At 38.2% G+C, this 19,194-nt stretch overlaps 1 protein-coding gene and 1 non-coding gene across 2 annotated transcripts; one reads left to right on the top strand and one right to left on the bottom strand.

Moving 5' to 3' along the window:
• Positions 1-1,723: 1,723 nt before the first annotated feature.
• On the bottom strand, positions 1,724-4,378 carry LOC128133656 (uncharacterized). The gene is made up of 4 exons (XM_052771166.1): positions 4,073-4,378; positions 3,102-3,247; positions 1,881-2,658; positions 1,724-1,738 (listed from the first exon to the last, which is right to left on the bottom strand). The coding sequence occupies exons 1-4, from the start codon at positions 4,376-4,378 to the stop codon at positions 1,724-1,726; spliced, it is 1,245 nt and encodes a 414-aa protein (XP_052627126.1).
• Positions 3,600-3,706, top strand: LOC111882902 (small nucleolar RNA R71). The gene has a single exon (XR_002847274.1). It is a non-coding gene; the product is annotated as a small nucleolar RNA R71 (small nucleolar RNA).
• Positions 4,379-19,194: the final 14,816 nt, after the last annotated feature.

The raw sequence follows: 19,194 nt of genomic DNA, 5'->3' as shown, positions 1-19,194 counted from the left end.
GTCCAGACCAAGGGTTGGTCGTAAATCCCCAACCGACAGGCAAGATCAATAACGGAGCACTGATGGAACTCGCCCCCAAGGCAAAAACTGAAACTCGTCGGGTGATAACAATCATCTCCTCCACAAAAAGATACCGTGGAGAAAAATTCCAGGCATTGTTCCCGGTACACCGACTCTTGAATTCTAAAGACCCGGCTCCACCCATCGCAAACCATCGTTTCCCCCTCTCATGTAAACTCCTTTAAAAGATAAGGAGCTAACTCCTCTTCATACCGCACACTTCGCAACCAATCCCAATCAATCCTGTTGGGTACGTAAACTTCCTTCTTCTTTATATCGGCCAGCTTCTTCTTCCACCTAGTCATTGTTGAAGCTGATTCGATTCGAGGAAAATTCAACCAAGGAAAGTCTCCTTGGCGTCCACTTGAGCTTTGTCCTCTGTTGAACATTGTCCCTGCAAAACAAAGAACACAAAACCCAGAAAGCATAGAAAATCATCAAAATAGATCACACCTGGGTCCCCGTCTAGACTCGTCGAGTCCATGAACGACTCGGCGAGTCGCATGAATTGTGCGAGTTAGTCGACGAGTCTATCAAAATTCAACCACGAAATCTCAAAATTTATCCAAGGGTTTTGTCCAGGGACATGTCTAAAATGTATTAGGGTAAGAATAATCATTCAAAACAACATAATTGATGTAAAAGCAAAACCCTAAAAATTTACTATAACTCAAAATCGGGTATTCTTTGAAATTGCTACCCTAGATCATCTAAAAATCATGCCTTTAACAGAATTTATGAAAAAATTAAGTACCTTTTGTGATGGAAATTGAAAATCTTGAAGAAAAGATAAAGAAGTTGATGAATGCTTGAGAGAGAACAAATGTGGAGGCACACGGCGAGTGAAGGGGGAAAAACTGATTTCATTAGGGTTAAAAACCCTAGTTACCGGTTGTAAAAGAATTTTTTTCTGTAAATAAAACAGACTCGTCGAGGCAAAGTCAGACTCGGCGAGTCTGGTCGCGATTTTAACCTTTTCTGAAATCTGAATGGACTCGTCGAGTCATGGTCAGACTCGACGAGTCTCTTGCAAACAATTCAAAAATTATATAATTTTGCCATTTATTAAGAAAAGAAAATTTATTCCACCCCACACTTAGTCCATACGCACTCTCAAGCAGACATGTCCGACGATTTGGAAGATTAAAATCCTAAAAACGAAAATCAAACAAATCTGAAAAGATAAAAAAGAAAGCAAACTCTAAATAACGGGTTGCCTCTCGTTAAGCGTTTCTCTTTAAGGAGTCGTTAGCTGGACTCCTTCCCATCTACGTCTCGTCATCTTCCAGCATCGGGAACGCACGCCTAATCTTTTGTGGTTTGTACTTCGTCTTGTAAGCGTGAATCTTCTTTTTGTAGGCCCGTTTTAATTCTTCTCTCTTCTTTCTTACAGCATCATCCTCAGCTGCTTGAAATTCCCTTCCCCTCTTTTTCTTCTTCACCCCATTCTTTTGCACCTTCTCTTGCACTTCCTTTTCCTTAAACTTAATTACTTCATATTTGGTGAAAGCTCGTGCTCTAGGTCTGGTAATGAATGGGTGATCAGTATCAACTCTCCTATCCCTTGCCTTCTCCTCCTTTTCTATGCTTAACTCATCTTCAAGCGGAATTGCATCAAGACATGCTATATGAACATGTCGAAATTCAATATCCATTTCTCCTTCTACTGTTTGTTCTTCTAAAGAATGAGGGAAAATATCCATGTCCAACACATGCAGAGAACTAGCAACAAGCAGATCTAAGTCGTCCAAGTTGTTGGTAATTTCGACTGGACTCGTCGAGTCTAGGAAAGTGACTCGGCGAGTCGGATCGCATTTCACAATTTCCACTGTGTTTTCTGAGTCGGCTCCTTTGAGTAGCTTTTCTATCTCCTCCAAGTCTTTGTCAAAATCTCCATTACTTCCAGAAGGTAGCAAAAACTTGCTTGGATCTTCTTCTTGCAAAAGTGCAAGTTCTTTTTGTAGTATCTCATCATCGAAATCGATAAATGAGATCTCTTCTTGCTTGATCTCTGGTAAAGCTCTAAATATGGCTGACTCGTCTCCTACCCTCAACGTTAGTGTAGACTCACATATATCAATTAATGCACATGCAGTGTTTAAAAATGACCTCCCCAAAATAATCAAAATTTCGGGGTCTTCTTCCATATCAAGCACCACAAAGTCTACTGGAAATATAAACTTGTCGACTTTAATGAGAAGATCCTCACAAACGCCTCTTGGATAAATTGCTGTCTTGTCTGCCAAATGGATCTTCATGTTTACCGACCTTGGCTCCGGTAAATTCAGCTTCTTGAAGAAAGAGAAAGGCATCAAGTTGATGCTTGCACCCGAGTCGGTCAACGCTTGAGCGACAAGTGCATTTCCAAATTGGCACATAATTATGATACTCCCCGGATCACCCTTCTCTTTGGGTAACTCACTCAATATTATTTCCGCGACTTCAGCTAAATCTTTCCTAGCAGCAAAGAGATGCTTTAGTAGGTTAAAATACTTGGGTGTTTGAAGCATTGTCTCTACAAATGGAACGTTGACTTGTAGGGCTTTAACATGCTCCATAAAAGCTCTATAAGCCTCAACCTTTTCACCAGGCATGACTCTGATTGCGAATGGCAAAGGGGGATTATATGGCTTTAAGGGAATGACCGTTTTGTCATTAGCGCATGGACTCGTCGAGTCCATTAGCGGGACTCGGCGAGTCTGGTCGGGCTTAGCTGGAGCCGACTCTTCTGCCTTTTCTGTCTTCACCTTGGAGATCCTCTGTGCATGTGTGAAATTTTTTTCATAGCTGGAAGTCACAACACTCACATTCTCCATTCTCGGATTATTTTTGGTGTTACTTGGAAGTTGAACCGGTCTTCTTTCATTCACTTGATGTGCAAGTTGCCCTAGTTGTTTCTCAATGTTGAGAATTGATGCCTACTGATTCCTTAGCACATTTCTGGTCTCTTGTATTGTAGCATCGTGATCATTGTGCCTCTTTTCGGATGCGGCTATGAATCTAGTGAACAATTCTTCTAAATTGGGTTTCTTCTCCATTACCGGTTCTTCCTTTGGATAAAACCCCCTCTCTTCTTCTTGTATTTCTCCTCCTTCGCCTTCTTGTATTCTTCATACGGGAGCCAATCCTTCTTCGGTTTCCGCCAATTCTCGTCGTATCGATCGTCGCTTGAGTAGAACACTTGAGCCTTCTTGTTTCCATTTTCATCCAAGTCACAATCTTTTGTGAGATGAGGCCCTCTACAGTTCTCTCATCCAACTCGAATAGCATGGATTGTTTGATCCATTTTTGTCATCCTTCTATCTAAGCTATCGAGCTTAGCCATCATCGTCGCCATGCCATCATTTGCCGAGTTCACTACCCCCCGACCTACTTCATTTCTCAGATTGTGGTATTCTCTAGAATGTTTAGAGAATTCTTCAATTAATTCCTTGATCACCGGAGGTGGCTTCTTCGTGAGCGGGCCTTGTGAATCGAGCAACTGCCTTGTGGTGACATTGACTCCATCATAGAAGATGGAGACATCTTGTTGGCTATTAAGGTCGTGGTGTGGGCAATTTCTAAGAAGACCTTTGTATCTTTCCCAAGCTTCATAAAGAGACTCTCCGGGTTGTTGCTCGAAGTTGGCAATGGCTTTCTTTAGCTTGGCTATTTTGGAAGGCAGGAAAAAGTGGTCTATGAACTCTTCTTTCATCTTGGCCCATGTGGTGACCGAACCAGGAGGAAGTGACTTGAGCCAATCCTTTGCAGCACCCTTGAATGTGACTGGAAGCATGCGAAGTAGCTGAGTCTCGCGTGGCACATTTGGCACATTAAAGTAGTCAGCCACATCATTTACTTCATCCAAATGCTTGTAAGCATCTTCGTGGTCTTTTCCATAAAAGGGAATCTCCTTGAGTTGAGCTAGGATATGACCCTTAAGCTCAAATGTAGCAGTTGCGGGAATTGCTGGTTGCACAAGTCCCGGGCCAGTGTCATCTCGCATCCTCTTCTTCCATCCCCCCATGGGGACTTCATCGATATTAGCCATAATGATAGCTAAATCCTCCTCAGGATCGGATTCGTGCTCGTATGCAAGTTCTTCTTCTTCCTCGGACTCGTAATCGATGTCTTCTTTAATCGGGTCTTCGATGACTAACGACGCACTAGATGCTCCTAGGTTGCTGCCTTTCTTCTTGCTGAAAACGGACTTCAAATTCTTCAACGGTAAGTTCTTTGAAGAAGTGGTTTCTCCAACAGCTTTTCCTTTGCTCTTCCTTAGTGCAGATTCCGGGTCTTCAAGAAGAGGGACCAGAGGTGTATCAGATCCTCGGGTCATGTAATAACTGCAACAAAAATAAAAACGCGTAAAAAGAACAAAAATAAAATAAAAATTAAAACTGTGAACAGCGATGTACTCACCGAGTCGGCACGAGTGCACTCGGCGAGTTCAAGGCAAAAACAGAAAAATTTTAATTACTTTCTTTAAAACGGATTTTTATTAAAAACTTTTAGTAATTACTAAATTACCTAATAATTAACTCTGTGTAAGATAAATCTCACACAAAGGATCGATTAAACTAGAATTTAGTGCTAATTTAGAACCGTTCCCCGACAATGGCGCCAAAAACTTGATGTGTGTAAAACCCAACTAGTTTTAAACCTACTTTTTAATAAAAATAAACACACAAAGGCAGTGGACCTATCAATTGTGGTAAAGCTAAATAAGTAGGGTATCGAACACAGGGAACGGTAAATTAAAACTAAAGACTAATTTTATCTAAATTAATTAATAAGTAGGGGTTTTCTCTAGTTTTACAAGACTAGAAACTTACTAACTATTACTTAATCTAAAAACTAGAAAAGCAAAGAACTAACTAGATTCAATAATGGAAAGGAACTTCTGTTTAGTTCAACTCAATTGATCCTATGGTTGATTTTATGGTAATAGTGTAATGGATTAACTCAATTGTTGGCTACCGACTCAAGTGATTAATTTCGTGTTCGCTACACTAACCCTTAGTGAATAAACTAACTCAAACAGTGATCAGTTGTCTAATTTAATTAAATTCACTAGATTAATTATTTGGATTATTTTAGACTTGCAATTGTCAACTAATTTGGTCCTTTAGTTAACTTCTTGTTGATGGTCATCACACAAGCTCACACATGAATTTACTTAATTTTCTTATTAACTCTAGTTTCATGTTCATTAATCCTAGACATATGATATAGTGGTCACGTAAACATATGAGGTTGGTAATCAAGAGATGTTCATACTATTTAATAACCTTCCTATTAACATAAAATTAATTATCATTCACACACAAGGTTCTTTAGCAAGCTAAAATAACAAAAATCACCAACATTAAATTAATCCTACCAATAATCAAACCATAGTCTCAATTTTGTATCCCCAAACAGAAGTTTAAGAGTTTTAGCTCTTGATTAAGGTAAATAACAACAAACAAACAAATTCTAAGTGTTTAGCCATAATGGAAAACAAAATATTAAGTAGAATTATGAAAATATCCTTAAATCTCCTTTGTAATTGGATTCTAGGTTATATCTTCGTTCTCTAGGGTTTTTATGGCTCTTCAATCATAGCTGATCTCTCCAGAAGGGTTCCAGAATTCCCCTCTGTAGATCTGAGGAGTTATATTTATATACGAACCGACTCGTCGAGTCAGGTGCCAACTCGCCGAGTCCATCTCTTAATCCCCGTATGCGATAAACCTCTGAGTCTCCGAGTCCTTATCTTCTCGAATATTCGCTCGGACTCGCCGAGTAGTCGACCCTACTCGCCGAGTAGGTGTTGTTTTTAGTGTTTTTCGAGCATCTAACCGCTTCTCCTGCTTCCTTTTTGCTTCCGAGCTTCACTTTTGGACTGAAAACATAATTCAAACACTTTGAAGTACCTTTTGTCCATGAAATGCAATAAATTAGCTAATAAATGATAAAAATCTATACTTATTATGAGGCTAAATATGCAAATATCATGTATCATGGTCTTTCCTGGTCAAGTCGGGGGCCAAAACCTGGGTCTTACCAACAAGTGCCAAGAGCCACCTCATAGTCTTTTATGCAGGTATCATAAAGACAAACTAGCATACTACATATAACTACCAAGATTCATACCCTGGTCATGCATATAAATTGTCAGGAGCCATACCCAGGTCTTTCATGCAATTACCGGGTGCCACCACTTGGTCTTTCCACATAAAATAATCTAGTGGGACGACATTGGTGCCTTCGACCCCCAAGTATAGTAAGGAGACTCACTTGAATCATAAAGCCGACTAAAAACCAGCTCAATGTCGTGCCGACCACATCTAACAGCTATCACCGCCAAAAGATGGGTGTTACACACATCCTATCAATCAACACGAGGCAAACACGTAAGTTTACCCTCTAAAAATTGACATTTGACCAAACGTCAACCCTTGCCAAAAGTCAACGGTCAAAGTCAATGACCAATGTTGACTTTAGTCAACCGCCACGTTGTGGCCTTCCTTGGCCACGCCGTGGTCCTCATGCGATTAAACAAACAGGATTTTCCCTGTCGTCACGTCGTGGGCATTGAGATTCCAATAACTTAATGGATTAAGTTGTTTCCTTTGATTCCAAGAGCTTCAAAGCTCAGATCTAGTCCATTCTATTGTCTAAGTGGATAAAGTTTCCAACTTTATCCATTAAGACACCCAAAGAGATCAAGATCTCAAATCCTAAGTCCAAATAAAGCCAAAATTCACAATGTCTTAACCATTAAGCCCTTAATCTGAAAAAGTTCTTAACCCAACCACTCCAAAAGGGTTTATAATACGAGATCTATCAGAAAGATGGAAGATTCATAGACATACATATCTAAAACATGTCTAGAATCCATTTTAGGTCATAATGAGCTAAAATGCCCAAAAACTCATGCAATGATAAGAAATCTAACCAAAGTCTAGATTTACAACATATGATGTTCATGGGACTCAGGAGAGTCATAAAGTTGCCAACTTTATGAGTTTCTTTCTTCCAAAATTGCTCAATCATGAAGAACATGTGACAATATCTTAGATATAGCCACTTCAAGCCATAAAGTTAGTGTAACGTCCAAAAAAACAGTAAGACAAATTTTCATTTTAAGTCTACCAAATCATTCATCAATTGTTCAAAATCAACACCAAGTCATAATACTCAAAACATTAGAGTACAATTATTCATAATGCGGAGAACATGAGGGGAGGATGTTGTGCCATCACGCTAGGCCCTTCGCTTTCGAAACGGTAATACCTGAAACCATAAACATAAACTATAAGCACAAATCTTAGTGAGTTCCCCAAAGTACCACATACCATAACATACAAGTGCCATGGGCTACCCGTATGTTTTTCCTTTCAATTCCAAGGGCCAAATCTCGGTCTTACATACAAGTGCCAGAGGCCAGATCTTGGTGTTTCATGCAAGTATCAAAGAGGCAACTAGCATTCAACAAAACAAAGCAATGGGCCGACATTGGTGCATTTAACCCATGGATCTAGTGAGAAAACTCACCTCCAAAACAAGATAACTAAGCCACACGCACGACCTGCTGTTAACATGGCTCCTCACACTAATGATATCCCAAAGAAAATAACCCTAATAAATAACCCGGGTTTTTATCCCATAATAAATGGTCGAAAACCCATATCTTAATTAGGGCAAAAAAAGGTCATTTTACCCTTCCCATTCGGTCCGATCCTAAAAAGCCCAACACCTAATGATCCAAAGCCAAAAAAGAATGGCCCAAACGTTGGAACTGGTCTGTATACCCCGCGCACACGTCCGATGCGAAAAAGGGGATCGAGGTCGAGGTGCAGTACAGACAATGTACCGAATTTTACGCTCAACGTACGCACCCGAATATTAAAAATCCCATTAAGGTCTTAATGCCTTAAGACCTTACGTCCAAACTTTAGATATGAGCTTACTAAAACTTCTAACGCTATAAAGTTGCAAACTTTATGCCTTTACATGGCTACAAGGAGCCCAACACTAAAAACCTAACTTATTCAATCATTTGCTACACCATAACTCTTGTATGGGAACAAACCAAGATCTAAGATTGCATTTTTATGACTTAAAATACCCTTAAATGTCTGAAAGGACAACTTAAAGGCTTTGGAGTACCTCATACTCACAAAGACCAAGGTTTTGGGACAAAAGGGATGAAAATATAATCTTTAACAAGATCTAGAGAAACATGAGCCATGTTTAGAGCTTTATACCTCCAAATGGTGCATAATGAAGAGATAATGTTGGATCCAAGGTCTTGAGAACAAAGCTACTTCTTTGATGATCTTCCTTCACAAAAAAGAATGCCCACAACTCACTCAAAAGCTCAAAATGCTCAAAATAGGTTAGGGTTTGCAAGGAGGGTCATTTTTAGGGATGGAGGCTGATAAGAGGAAGGGTTTTGGGGCTATAATGATGCTTATATAGTTCACAAAACCTAAATATTAGGGTTTGGTCCAAACTACGTACGCCCTGCGTACCAGCATATGCTCAGCATATACACGTGTAACCAGGTATGCCTAACTTACCCATGCTGCTCCCAAATTATGAGAATGTCATAAAGGGCCACTTTACACAATAAAATTTTTCTAAGGGGAGAAAGGGTAAATACTTGGAAGAACAAGATGTTACAACTCTCCCCCACATGAATTAGAGTTCATCCTCGAAGTCCGCTGTCGCGAATAAATCAAGCTAGTGCTCTCGCATCTGTGCCTCAAGCTCCCACGTCCATTCGGAACCTTTCCAATGCTGCCATTAGACCTTGACTAGAGACACTTCCTTGTTTTGCAGAGCCTTTGTCTTTCGATCCAAGATTGCCACCGGTCTCTCTACATAGTTCATGCGATCATCAACCTGAATGTCATCTAGAGGAAAAACTGCTGACTCATCGGCCACACACTTCTAAAGACGAGACACATGGAAGGTGTTATGGATTTGGCTGAGCTCATCAGGAAAATCCAGCCGGTATGCAACCTTGCCCACCCGGGTTGAAATACTAAAAGGAACAATAAGTATGGGGCCCCAACTTGCCCCGCTTCCGAAATCGGATGACATCTTTCCATGGTGACACCTTCAAAAGCACCAAGTCTCCTACCTGAAACTCGAGATCCGAACGTCAACGATCTGCATAACTCTTCTGTCAGCTTTGCGCGAATTGAAACTTGTCGTGCACTTGCTGAATCAACTCAGTAGTATTAAGTACAACCTCAGTACTCCCCATGACCCGATGCCTGACCTCCCCCCAACAAACTGGGGTCCTACATATCCTTACATACAACATCTCAAACAGTGGCCAGTTAATACTAGCATTATAACTATTGTTGTAGGAGAACTCGGCCAGTGGAAGGTATGTATCCCAACTCCCTCAGAAATCTAGTACACAAGCCCGAAGCATATCCTCGAGCGTCTGAATCGTCTGCTCACTTTGGCCGTGAATGTGGGGTGGTATGCTGTACTAAATTGCAGCTGAGTACCCAATTCCTCATGAAACTTTCTACAAAACCTAGAGGTGAAACGAACATCCCGATCCAAAACCACCAAAACTGGCACCCCGTGCCGAACTATCACCTCCCAAACGTAGATGTCGGCTAACTTCTCAGTAGATATGCTCTCGAAAATCGTTATGAAGTGCACACTCTTGGTCAATCTATCAACAATGACCTAGATAGAATCAACTCCATGTGCCATCTTCGGAAGCTTGGTGATGAAATCCATGGTAATCTCTTCCCACTTCCGTATAGGAATGGGTATGGACTGCATCTTGCCATGGGGTCTTTGGTGCTTGGCTTTGACTTTCCTGCAAGTCAGGCACCGCTCACCAAACCAAGCTATTTCCCTTTACATACAGGGCCACCAATAGCTCAACCTCAGATCCCTATACATCTTCGTGGCCCCTGGATGGATAGAAAACTTTGACTTATGCGCCTCCTCCAGAACTATCTACCTCACCCGGCCTATTGTTGGAGCCCAAACTCTACCACACTGGGTCAACAATCCCCAGTTGTCCCTAACAAATAAGGGATTTGTCCCCTGATCCGCTCAACTTTCCAATTCTCATTTTTCAACCTATCTACCTGAGCCTCCTTGATCAAATCCAACAAAGACAAAGTGACAACCATCCTCAAGCAGATATCCCTGATAAAAGAACTCATGGCTTTGTGGATCAAAACATCAACCACCATGTTATGTGAAAACCGTCAATTTCTAGTCAAGTCAAAGTCAAATAAAGTCAACAAGTCAAGCCGGTCAACTCAACTAACCCTTGTATATTAGGTTTACGTTATGTAATTATTGTACAACTCGCTATTTTAATAAGAATTCATCACTTGGAAAGTTCGTATGTTTTGGATTCTTGAACCCTAATCGGGGTAAGTGATGTAGCAAAATGATAAAACATTATTGCATACCCTTTGGGGGTGTGTAAGATCCTTAAACATGGCTTAACGGGGTTTACGGACCTTGCTTTACAAAGACAAACACTAAAAAAGGTCACAAAAGAAGTCTCTCCCAATCTCTTTCACTCTATCTCTCTCTATTAAAATCTCTCCCAAATCTCTCTCAAAATCTCTTCTAACTTTTTATAATAATTTGGGGCATCCCGACACTTAACTTGGTGAAAAACCCCTCAAAATGGGAGGTTTATATGAAAAACAACCTTAAAGAACCGAAACCTATCTATTGGAACCGAACCCTCTTAGAGCCGAAGCTCCAAAAACCGAACCCAAAGGTCCCTTAAGGAACCAAAGCTATAGAACCGAAACCAAAGCCTCCCTTCGCTCTTTCCCTCCTCGCATGCGAAATTCCTCGGGTCGAACCTCCTCTCGGCTCTCGCCCCAACCGAACCTACCTTCGGTTCCCACCCCATGAAGACCGAACCTTTGGCCCTGAATCCGAATTTCTGAAATTTCGCATCTTTTTCCCAGTTTTCGACCACGACTTCGTTTTAGGCCCGTTTTTCATGATTTTACCCAAACTTATATTTTGTCATATAAGACCCATATTTCCATAATCTAATCACATTTTGAGGGTAATCATTATCTAAGATTAAAAATATAGTGGGTAAGATATTTAGGTGGAGTGTTGACTTATCCTTTGGGTAAGGACACAGGTTACCTCCCATACCTACTCCATGATCATCCCCAGTCACTATTCCACCATACCTTGTCATTCCATCATCCTTTTCCCACCATTTTTCCAGCCATACTCTTGAACAAAAGCTAGAAATCCTTATCTCTCCTCCCGTTTCACTCACCCTCCACTAAGAAGCAAAAACTCATTCTCTCTCACTATCCCTCTCTAATCTCGAAAATTCAAGGTTGAACACAAGGTCTTCATCTACTCCTAGTAAGTAATATCCCTCCCCACATGAATATTTCCCTTTCTTTCTACTTGAATCATGGATATCTTACACAAGCATCATCATATTTGTGTTAGATCTTCGAATCTTCAAGCATCATCTAGTGTTCTTGAGTTGAACACTTCCTTTCTTCATCATCTATTCACTAAAACCACACAAGGTGAGTTCATACCCCTATCTTTTCATGTTTTTCTTAAGTTTTAAGGGGGGGGGGGATACAAGTTAAAACACCAAGAACACAACTAAACTCAAACATCAGCGTTCAACAGAAAAGTTAATGTTCATTCACGAACTGTTTTGAACACCTTAAACTTTTTAGTTTTCAAAACTGTATTAGATGCAAATAGTTTAGGTTTATACCTTTAAAATAACTACTTGCACATGTCCATACAGTTTTTCTACAATTTATGGCGATTTTTACAAAACTGCCTATCATTGTAGCTACGAATTTGCACCAGTCTGTGAATATGAACATTTTTACACAAGTTAGAGATCTCTAAAAATCATAATAAAACTTATGAACAAACTAGACACATTTTCTAAACTCTCAGAGTTTACAGATCTAGTTTTCGATGTCGTATGAATTTTCTGTGATTTTTCTAATTCAACACAGAAATAGTAATAACGAATTTACAGCTTATAACTTTCATAACACTTTGTAACATGTTAGCAAAGTGTTAAATCTTGATGAATTCATATTTTGCATGTGTTTTCTGTGGAGTTATAAATATGTAACAGAAAAGTGTTCACTAAATTGTAAGATTTCATTATCAATACTACTAATGTATGTTAAGGCATATAAAATAAAGTTATGTCTCGCTGCATATTCCACTTACATAGAAAAGGCTACTACACATTACAAAAGTTTTGATAAACTATAATAGGTATAGTTTATGTTTCCTATACATTACGAAAGGGTTCTTTTTCACTAAAAAGGGTTTCAGTTTCACACTATGTAAATTTGTTAATGAATAAATTTGTGAGACATTCGCTTCACGTTACTTCCAAAGTAATGAAATCAAAATCCTGTAATTGTAACCACAATCTTATGTAGGGAGAGCGTGATAGTTGTATATATATATATATATATATATATATTGGGTCTGACAAACCGACACCTTAGCTGCATGCAACAACTAGACTGGCAGGTCTGGGGTGACAAATGTCATAAACATTCCGACGCCTAAAGAACGTCGTATACAAGGCCGACTGAGTCATAGCATGGTTATAATAACTCACATGGGGTATTAACAAACATAAGATTTATGGGGCTTCCATAAATTAAACGAGTTTATGTCGATTTAAACTTGCATACATTATAACTTATATGGTAAATATTAGAACATTATTGGTCTTGGCATTTAAGGCTACAATACATTCTTAAAAGGAAAATATTGGATTTTCTGGAACAAATATATTTTTACAAAGAAAGGATTTCAACATTTCATTCAAAAGCTTATGAACTCACCAACTTAATTGTTGACACTTTTTCAAAACTACTTGTATTCTCAGGGAATCCGTAAAACATGTAGCCAGCGGATTTTGAGGATGGAATGCTAAGGCGTCAAACATTTCATTTTTGTCAACATAATGTAATTCATTTAGAAACATGTAAACTTATACTACGGTGTAACTTTTTCAATTATATTTATGTTGGTTGTTTGTACTTTGAGCACTATATACTCGTTGTTGTGATACTATAGATAAAGTCCTCCACCCCCGGACGTTTCCGCCATTCTTGGTTTAGGGGTGTGACATGTTAGCCTTCCCAGGGTGGTACATGATCTCATAATCATAATCTTTTACCATATCCAGCCATCTCCGCTGCCGTGTATTCAGATTGGGCTGGTCCATCAAGTACCTCAAAATCTTGTGGTCAATGTAGATAGTATACCAAACCCCATACAAATAGTGTATCCAAATCTTGAGGGAAAAAACATAGCCCCTAAATCCAAATCATGCATAGTGTAGTTCGCCTCATGATGCTTCAACTACCTCAAAGCGTAAGTAATCACGTGACCCCTCTGCATAAGAACAACTCCCAATCCTGAAATAGAGGCGTCATAGTAAACCAAGAAATCATCCAATTCCTCTTGAAGCACAAGAATTGGGACCTCACACAATCTCTGTCTCAGATTTTCAAAATCCAACTGTTGGTCAGGCCCCCACAGAAAAGTCACATTCTTCTTTGTCAAATAGGTCAAAGGCACTACAATCTTGGAGAAATCCTGGATGAATCTCCGATAATGCCCTATGAGACCTAGGAAACTCCGAATCTCAAATGCGATCCTCAGAACCTCCCATCGCACCACGACCTCGATCTTGGTCGTGTTCACCTAAATACCCTTCTGGTTGACGATGTGTACCAGGAACTGCACCTCATGCAACTAGAACTCACATTTGGAGAATTTGTCATAAAGCCTCTCCCTCCTGATGGTCTCCAACACCTCTCGAAAATGTTACTTGTGGTTTTCCTTGGTATTCGAGTAGACCAGAATATCATCAATGAATATTATCATAGATCGATCCAACATCAGCCTGTAGACTCGGTTCATGAGATCCATGAACACTGCTGGTGCATTGGTGAGCCTGAAAAGACATCACCACGAACTCGTAATGACCATAACGAGTCATGAAGGATTTCTTCTGCACATCATCATCCTTAAACCTCATCTGATGGTACCCTGATCACAAATCAATCTTGGAAACCAAGATACACAATGGATCTGATCAAAAAATTGTCAATCCTTGGAAGTGGGTAACGGTTCTTCACCATTGGCTTATTCAACTCCTGGTAATCAATTCACATTCTGTGTGAACCTTCCTTCGTCTTCACAAAAAGAATCGGTGCTCCCACAGAGAGCTGCTTGGACGAATAAACCCTTGTCTAGCAGCTCTTGAAGCTGCATAAACAACTCCTGTATCTCTGGTGGTGCTAGATAGGGCTGTTAAGCGGGTCAACTCGATCGGGTTTCGGGTTAATCGAGTTTTTTTTTTTTAAATTGACCCTAAACCCAACCCTATTAAGGTTCGAGTTAGTCGGGTCTCGGGTTAACCGGGTCGGGTTAGTCGGGTTAAAATAGAAATAAAATAATATTTGTTTATTTTAGCAAATAACTTACAAGTATAAGGACCTAAAATGTAACGTTTTAAAAAGTAAACTCTTTTGTGAGATTGTACATGGAATGAACTTAAAAACGTGGGTTCATAGTTGTTGTAACTTACATATAAAGAATTGTTGTAATCTTTTGAACTCTCTGTGAACATAGCATTTATCAACTGTCATTTTTTTGTATTCTAGTAATTTGTAATTAGTTAGTTTATAAATTGACATGGTAAAAACTTGAATATGAAATACTTGTTGAAACACTCAATAATAAAATTTACGTCACGAGCAACAATTTAACATATTAGCAACAAAAACAAAATGAATTTGAAATCAAGTGTTTATATCCAAAATAACTATTGAATTAGCAAAACAAGCTTCCTTTCTTTCATCTCTGACAATCAAAATTATAAGCTTGCACCTTCTTGTTCCATCAAAGCTACATAAACAAAAATTATTAGCAACCAATAATAAGGTAAATTTAGTAAAAAAGTTATAGATGACTAAAAGTACCTTTCTCTAGGAGAATTGTTATTTCCCAAACATCATCTTTTTCCGTATTAATACTTTTACGAAGCCAATCTTGTGTACAAATTAGGCTTTTGATAGTTTTGTCGCCTAAATAACTCCTATATGAATCCAAAACACTCCGTCTCATGCTAAATACCGATTCCGAAGCCACAATTGAGATGGGAATAGCTAATTAATCTTTTGCCATGAGAGATAAAATTGGAAATCTCGAGTTATTTACCTTCCACCAAAGCAATATCTCAAAACTACAATTTGTATCAAAATCTTCAACACTTTCACCCAATTTACTTATCCAATTCACTAATTGATGATGAGGATGTTTGGCTCGTTTTCATTCTATTTGTCAACCTATCTCCATGATCAGAATTTGTTGCTGTCGATGTAGGATTATTGGGGTTCGGTCGTTTTCTTAATGTTGAAGTTGAAGTAGTAGATGGCGAGGCATGAATTCTCACATAATCTTCATAGAAAGCTTTTAATTCATTCTTTATATACGTTTTCTTTAATTCAACAAGTGCTTTTCCTTCAAGCCTATAATGATCATCCAAAATAACAAGTACGAAGGCAAAATATACCAACAAATTCATATTGTCAATATCACCAAAATATTTGTCGAACTTAGGTTTCATCACCTTAGCAATATCATAAAGATGTTGATTCTTTGGTTGTTCTTCTAAATAATTGCATTGAAGTTGTTCTACCAAAATATTGTGAATTTTAGCTAACTCAACCACAAAAATATGTGATGTCACATACTTTGTCCCAGAAAATTTCAATGTAACATCATGAAATGTTTTGAGAAATTGACACAACTTTCTAGCCTTTTTCCAATCTTCTGATGTGGGAATCAAATGACCTTTGTTGCGTATTTCATTACCAAAACTCACGTCTTTCAAATCATACCTATCAAAAGCTTGTTCATAGGATTGACCTACTTCCAACATTTCATAGGTGGAATTCCACATATGTGCAACATCAATGATCAAGTGTTTTGTACTTGCCCATCTAGCATTTTCGACACATTTCGTGAAATTCTCAAGTCCAGCACCCAAATTTTTAATCCACTTAATTGCACATCATATGTTCTCAATACTTATCAAGATTTTTAATACCATGTTGTACTACTAGATTCAAAATGTGAGCCGCACATCGCATGTGAATCCATTTTCCATGCAACAAACAATTATGATTATTTGCAAATATTCTTTTCAAAAAACCAATTGCATTATCATTTGCGCTCGCGTTATCAACCGAAATAGTCAAAACGTTATCAATTTCCTACTCATTCAAACAAGACTCTACTCCTTTTCCTATATCAACCCCTGATGACCATCAACATGACAAAAATTCAACATTTTTTTTTCAAGTTCCAATTATTGTCTAAAAAATAGGCGGTAAGAGCCATGTAACTCTTTTTCTTTATGGATGTCCAAGTAACATATCTTACCAATGTTTTATCGAATTAATTCATGGAGTTTCTTTTTTTTTTCTTCAGAATACAATGTCAAAAACTCTTGTGTTATTGTACCTCTAAATGGAACATTAAATAACGGCTGAGTAATTCTGTTATAGTGTCTAAACCCTTCACCATTGACAAAACTAAACGAAAGTTCATCTACTATAATCATGTAGGCTAAAGCTTTTTTACTTTCTTTTTGATCAAAATTCCATGCCATCATCTTGTTCGTATCACCATGTTCAAAAGTAATTTGAGTTTTACCATCACTTTTTTTTGCCAAGTAAATTGTGCACATTTTCAAGTGATTCGAGAGATTTTTAATAACATGCATTTTTGACTCACATAAGTATGACTTACCACAATGTGTACAACATGCTCTTTGATCTTCTTTTTATATCCCTTCTTTTAAAGGTTCATCTTCAAAGTGATCTCAAACCCATGATTGTTTTTTTGAAGCTCTTGGTCGTTTGACACGCTCTTGGGTTTCATTTTGGATTCCATCTTGTGTTTCATCGTTATAGTTGTTTCTATCAATTTCTATTGTTGTTTGGTCCTCAAATTCCATTGAATCCGACATCTATACAATATAAAAGTTAATAAGAAAAACATAAACATTTGATAATAAAAATGGGTCAACAACGCTTTATTTAATATTTTTTTAGTTCGTATAAAACAATTTATAAAGCTCACAAAGCCTTTTTCCCTGAAATTTAATAGATTTAAAATTACAAACAAACATCAAACAATATTTTTTTTAAAAAATATATGCACCCTAAGTATTTATGTTAAACCAACTCAATAAATGAAAATTATTATGCCAATCACTTACTTTAAATCCATTGAAAAAGAAAGCAAATAATGAATTATGAAGTAGCAAGCAAACAAACATTAAATAAATGAAGTATGAAGCAAACAAATACTAAACTTAAATCGCTACAGTGCACACTGCACAATGAAACAGATAAATGAACTATGAAGCAAATAAATGAAGTAGGAATCAATTAATAAGTTTGTGGGTGTTTGTTTCAGCAACTATTAACAAAACTTAAACTAGCAATTATAGTCTTAAGAAAGTTCACAAGCATAATTTTAAACTCAAATGAATCAAGAATGAGGAATGACGAGACATAATTCTTACCGTGAAGAAGACGATGGAAAACTTATGGGTTTATGATTTTCACCAACAAAAAAGATTTCTTACGAGTTGCAGCCGTTGTGTAGGTTGTGTAGGTTTTTTATTTTCAACGCCGGTGGAGAATTGTGAGGGTTTCCAATTTGTAGCCGTATTTTATTTTGTGACGTGAAAACAAAAAAAACAATTTTTTTTTTTTTATTTATACCTAATTCTCTCACAATTTAGATTAAGCTGTATAGTACAATTTACGAAAGAATGAGTTATTTAGTATAACTATCAATTAATTCCTGATGTGTGTTTATTTTATTAAACCGATGTAATTTACATTTTAATATATTAATATGAAAAGACCCAATATGTATCCAGTATCCTTCTAGAAAACATAACGTAAGATTACTAAATGTAAAATAAGCCAAATATATTGCATAATAATTTTCTTATGTTAAAGTACATGTATTTGTACTTCACATGTGGAGGATACAATATGTAAAAAAGTTATAGTATGCCTTTTATTCGGGTTAATCGAGTTAACCCGCAACCCGATTTTTTTTAAAAATATCAACCCTAAACCCGACCCTAAATGCATTTCGGGTATGTCAGGTTAACCCGGATAACCTGTTTAGAATTTTGACCCTATTAAACCCGACCCTAAGTACCTTATTGGCTATCGGAGCCGTACTAGGAACCAGATCAATGCGAAACTCAAACTGCCTCTTGGGAGGCATTCCTGGTAAATCCTTGGAAAATACATTGAGGAAATCCCGAACAATGGGCACCCCACTCAACGCCGACGTGCCCTCAACTTGAGTGTGCAACATAAGCTAGGAACCCAGAACAACCCTGTTGTAGATATCTCCTAGCCCTTGCAGCTGTATAGAGAGCTGAACCATGAAACGCTCTCTCACCAGGAATAACCAGTTCTCCCCACTTGGGGTTCGAACTGTCACTAAATGCCACTCACAATCAATCATGGCCCTATTGGGGTCCAACAAATCCATCTCGATGATAACCTTTGATATTCTCAAAGGAATCAACACCAAATCAATAGAGTATCTCTCAATAAACAAATTCAGGACACACCCTCAATGAAACATGTAAGCACTCATAGTATGATCATCCGAAATCTTAACTTCCAAAGGAAAATCCAAAGTCCCGGTAGCATCTCAAAACTTCTTGGTAAGTGCAAGAGATATAGAGGATCAGGTAGCACTCAAATCAAATAGAACATGAGCGGTCATACCATTGACCAAAAAGGTCCCTATACAAGATCAGACTAATCATAAGCATAAATAAGGAAATAAATAAAAGATTGGGATAAGTCACATACCGGTAACCACATCTGGCGCTGCACAAGCCTTATTGGTGGTCAGCTGAAATGCCCTGCTTTTCACCATAAGAGCTTCCGCCCTTGCCCTGGTGGCCATTAATAATCCTTAAGGTGTGACAACCCAAAGTTTATTCCGTTATATTAACCCGTTTCCGCTAACGGAATATGTTATTTTATAAAAGTTCCGTTAATTTGGGGT

The sequence above is a fragment of the Lactuca sativa genome, chromosome 4, assembly GCF_002870075.4.
Source record: "Lactuca sativa cultivar Salinas chromosome 4, Lsat_Salinas_v11, whole genome shotgun sequence".
Lineage (NCBI taxonomy): Eukaryota > Viridiplantae > Streptophyta > Magnoliopsida > Asterales > Asteraceae > Lactuca > Lactuca sativa.
This window is presented reverse-complemented; position numbering and strand designations above follow the sequence as displayed.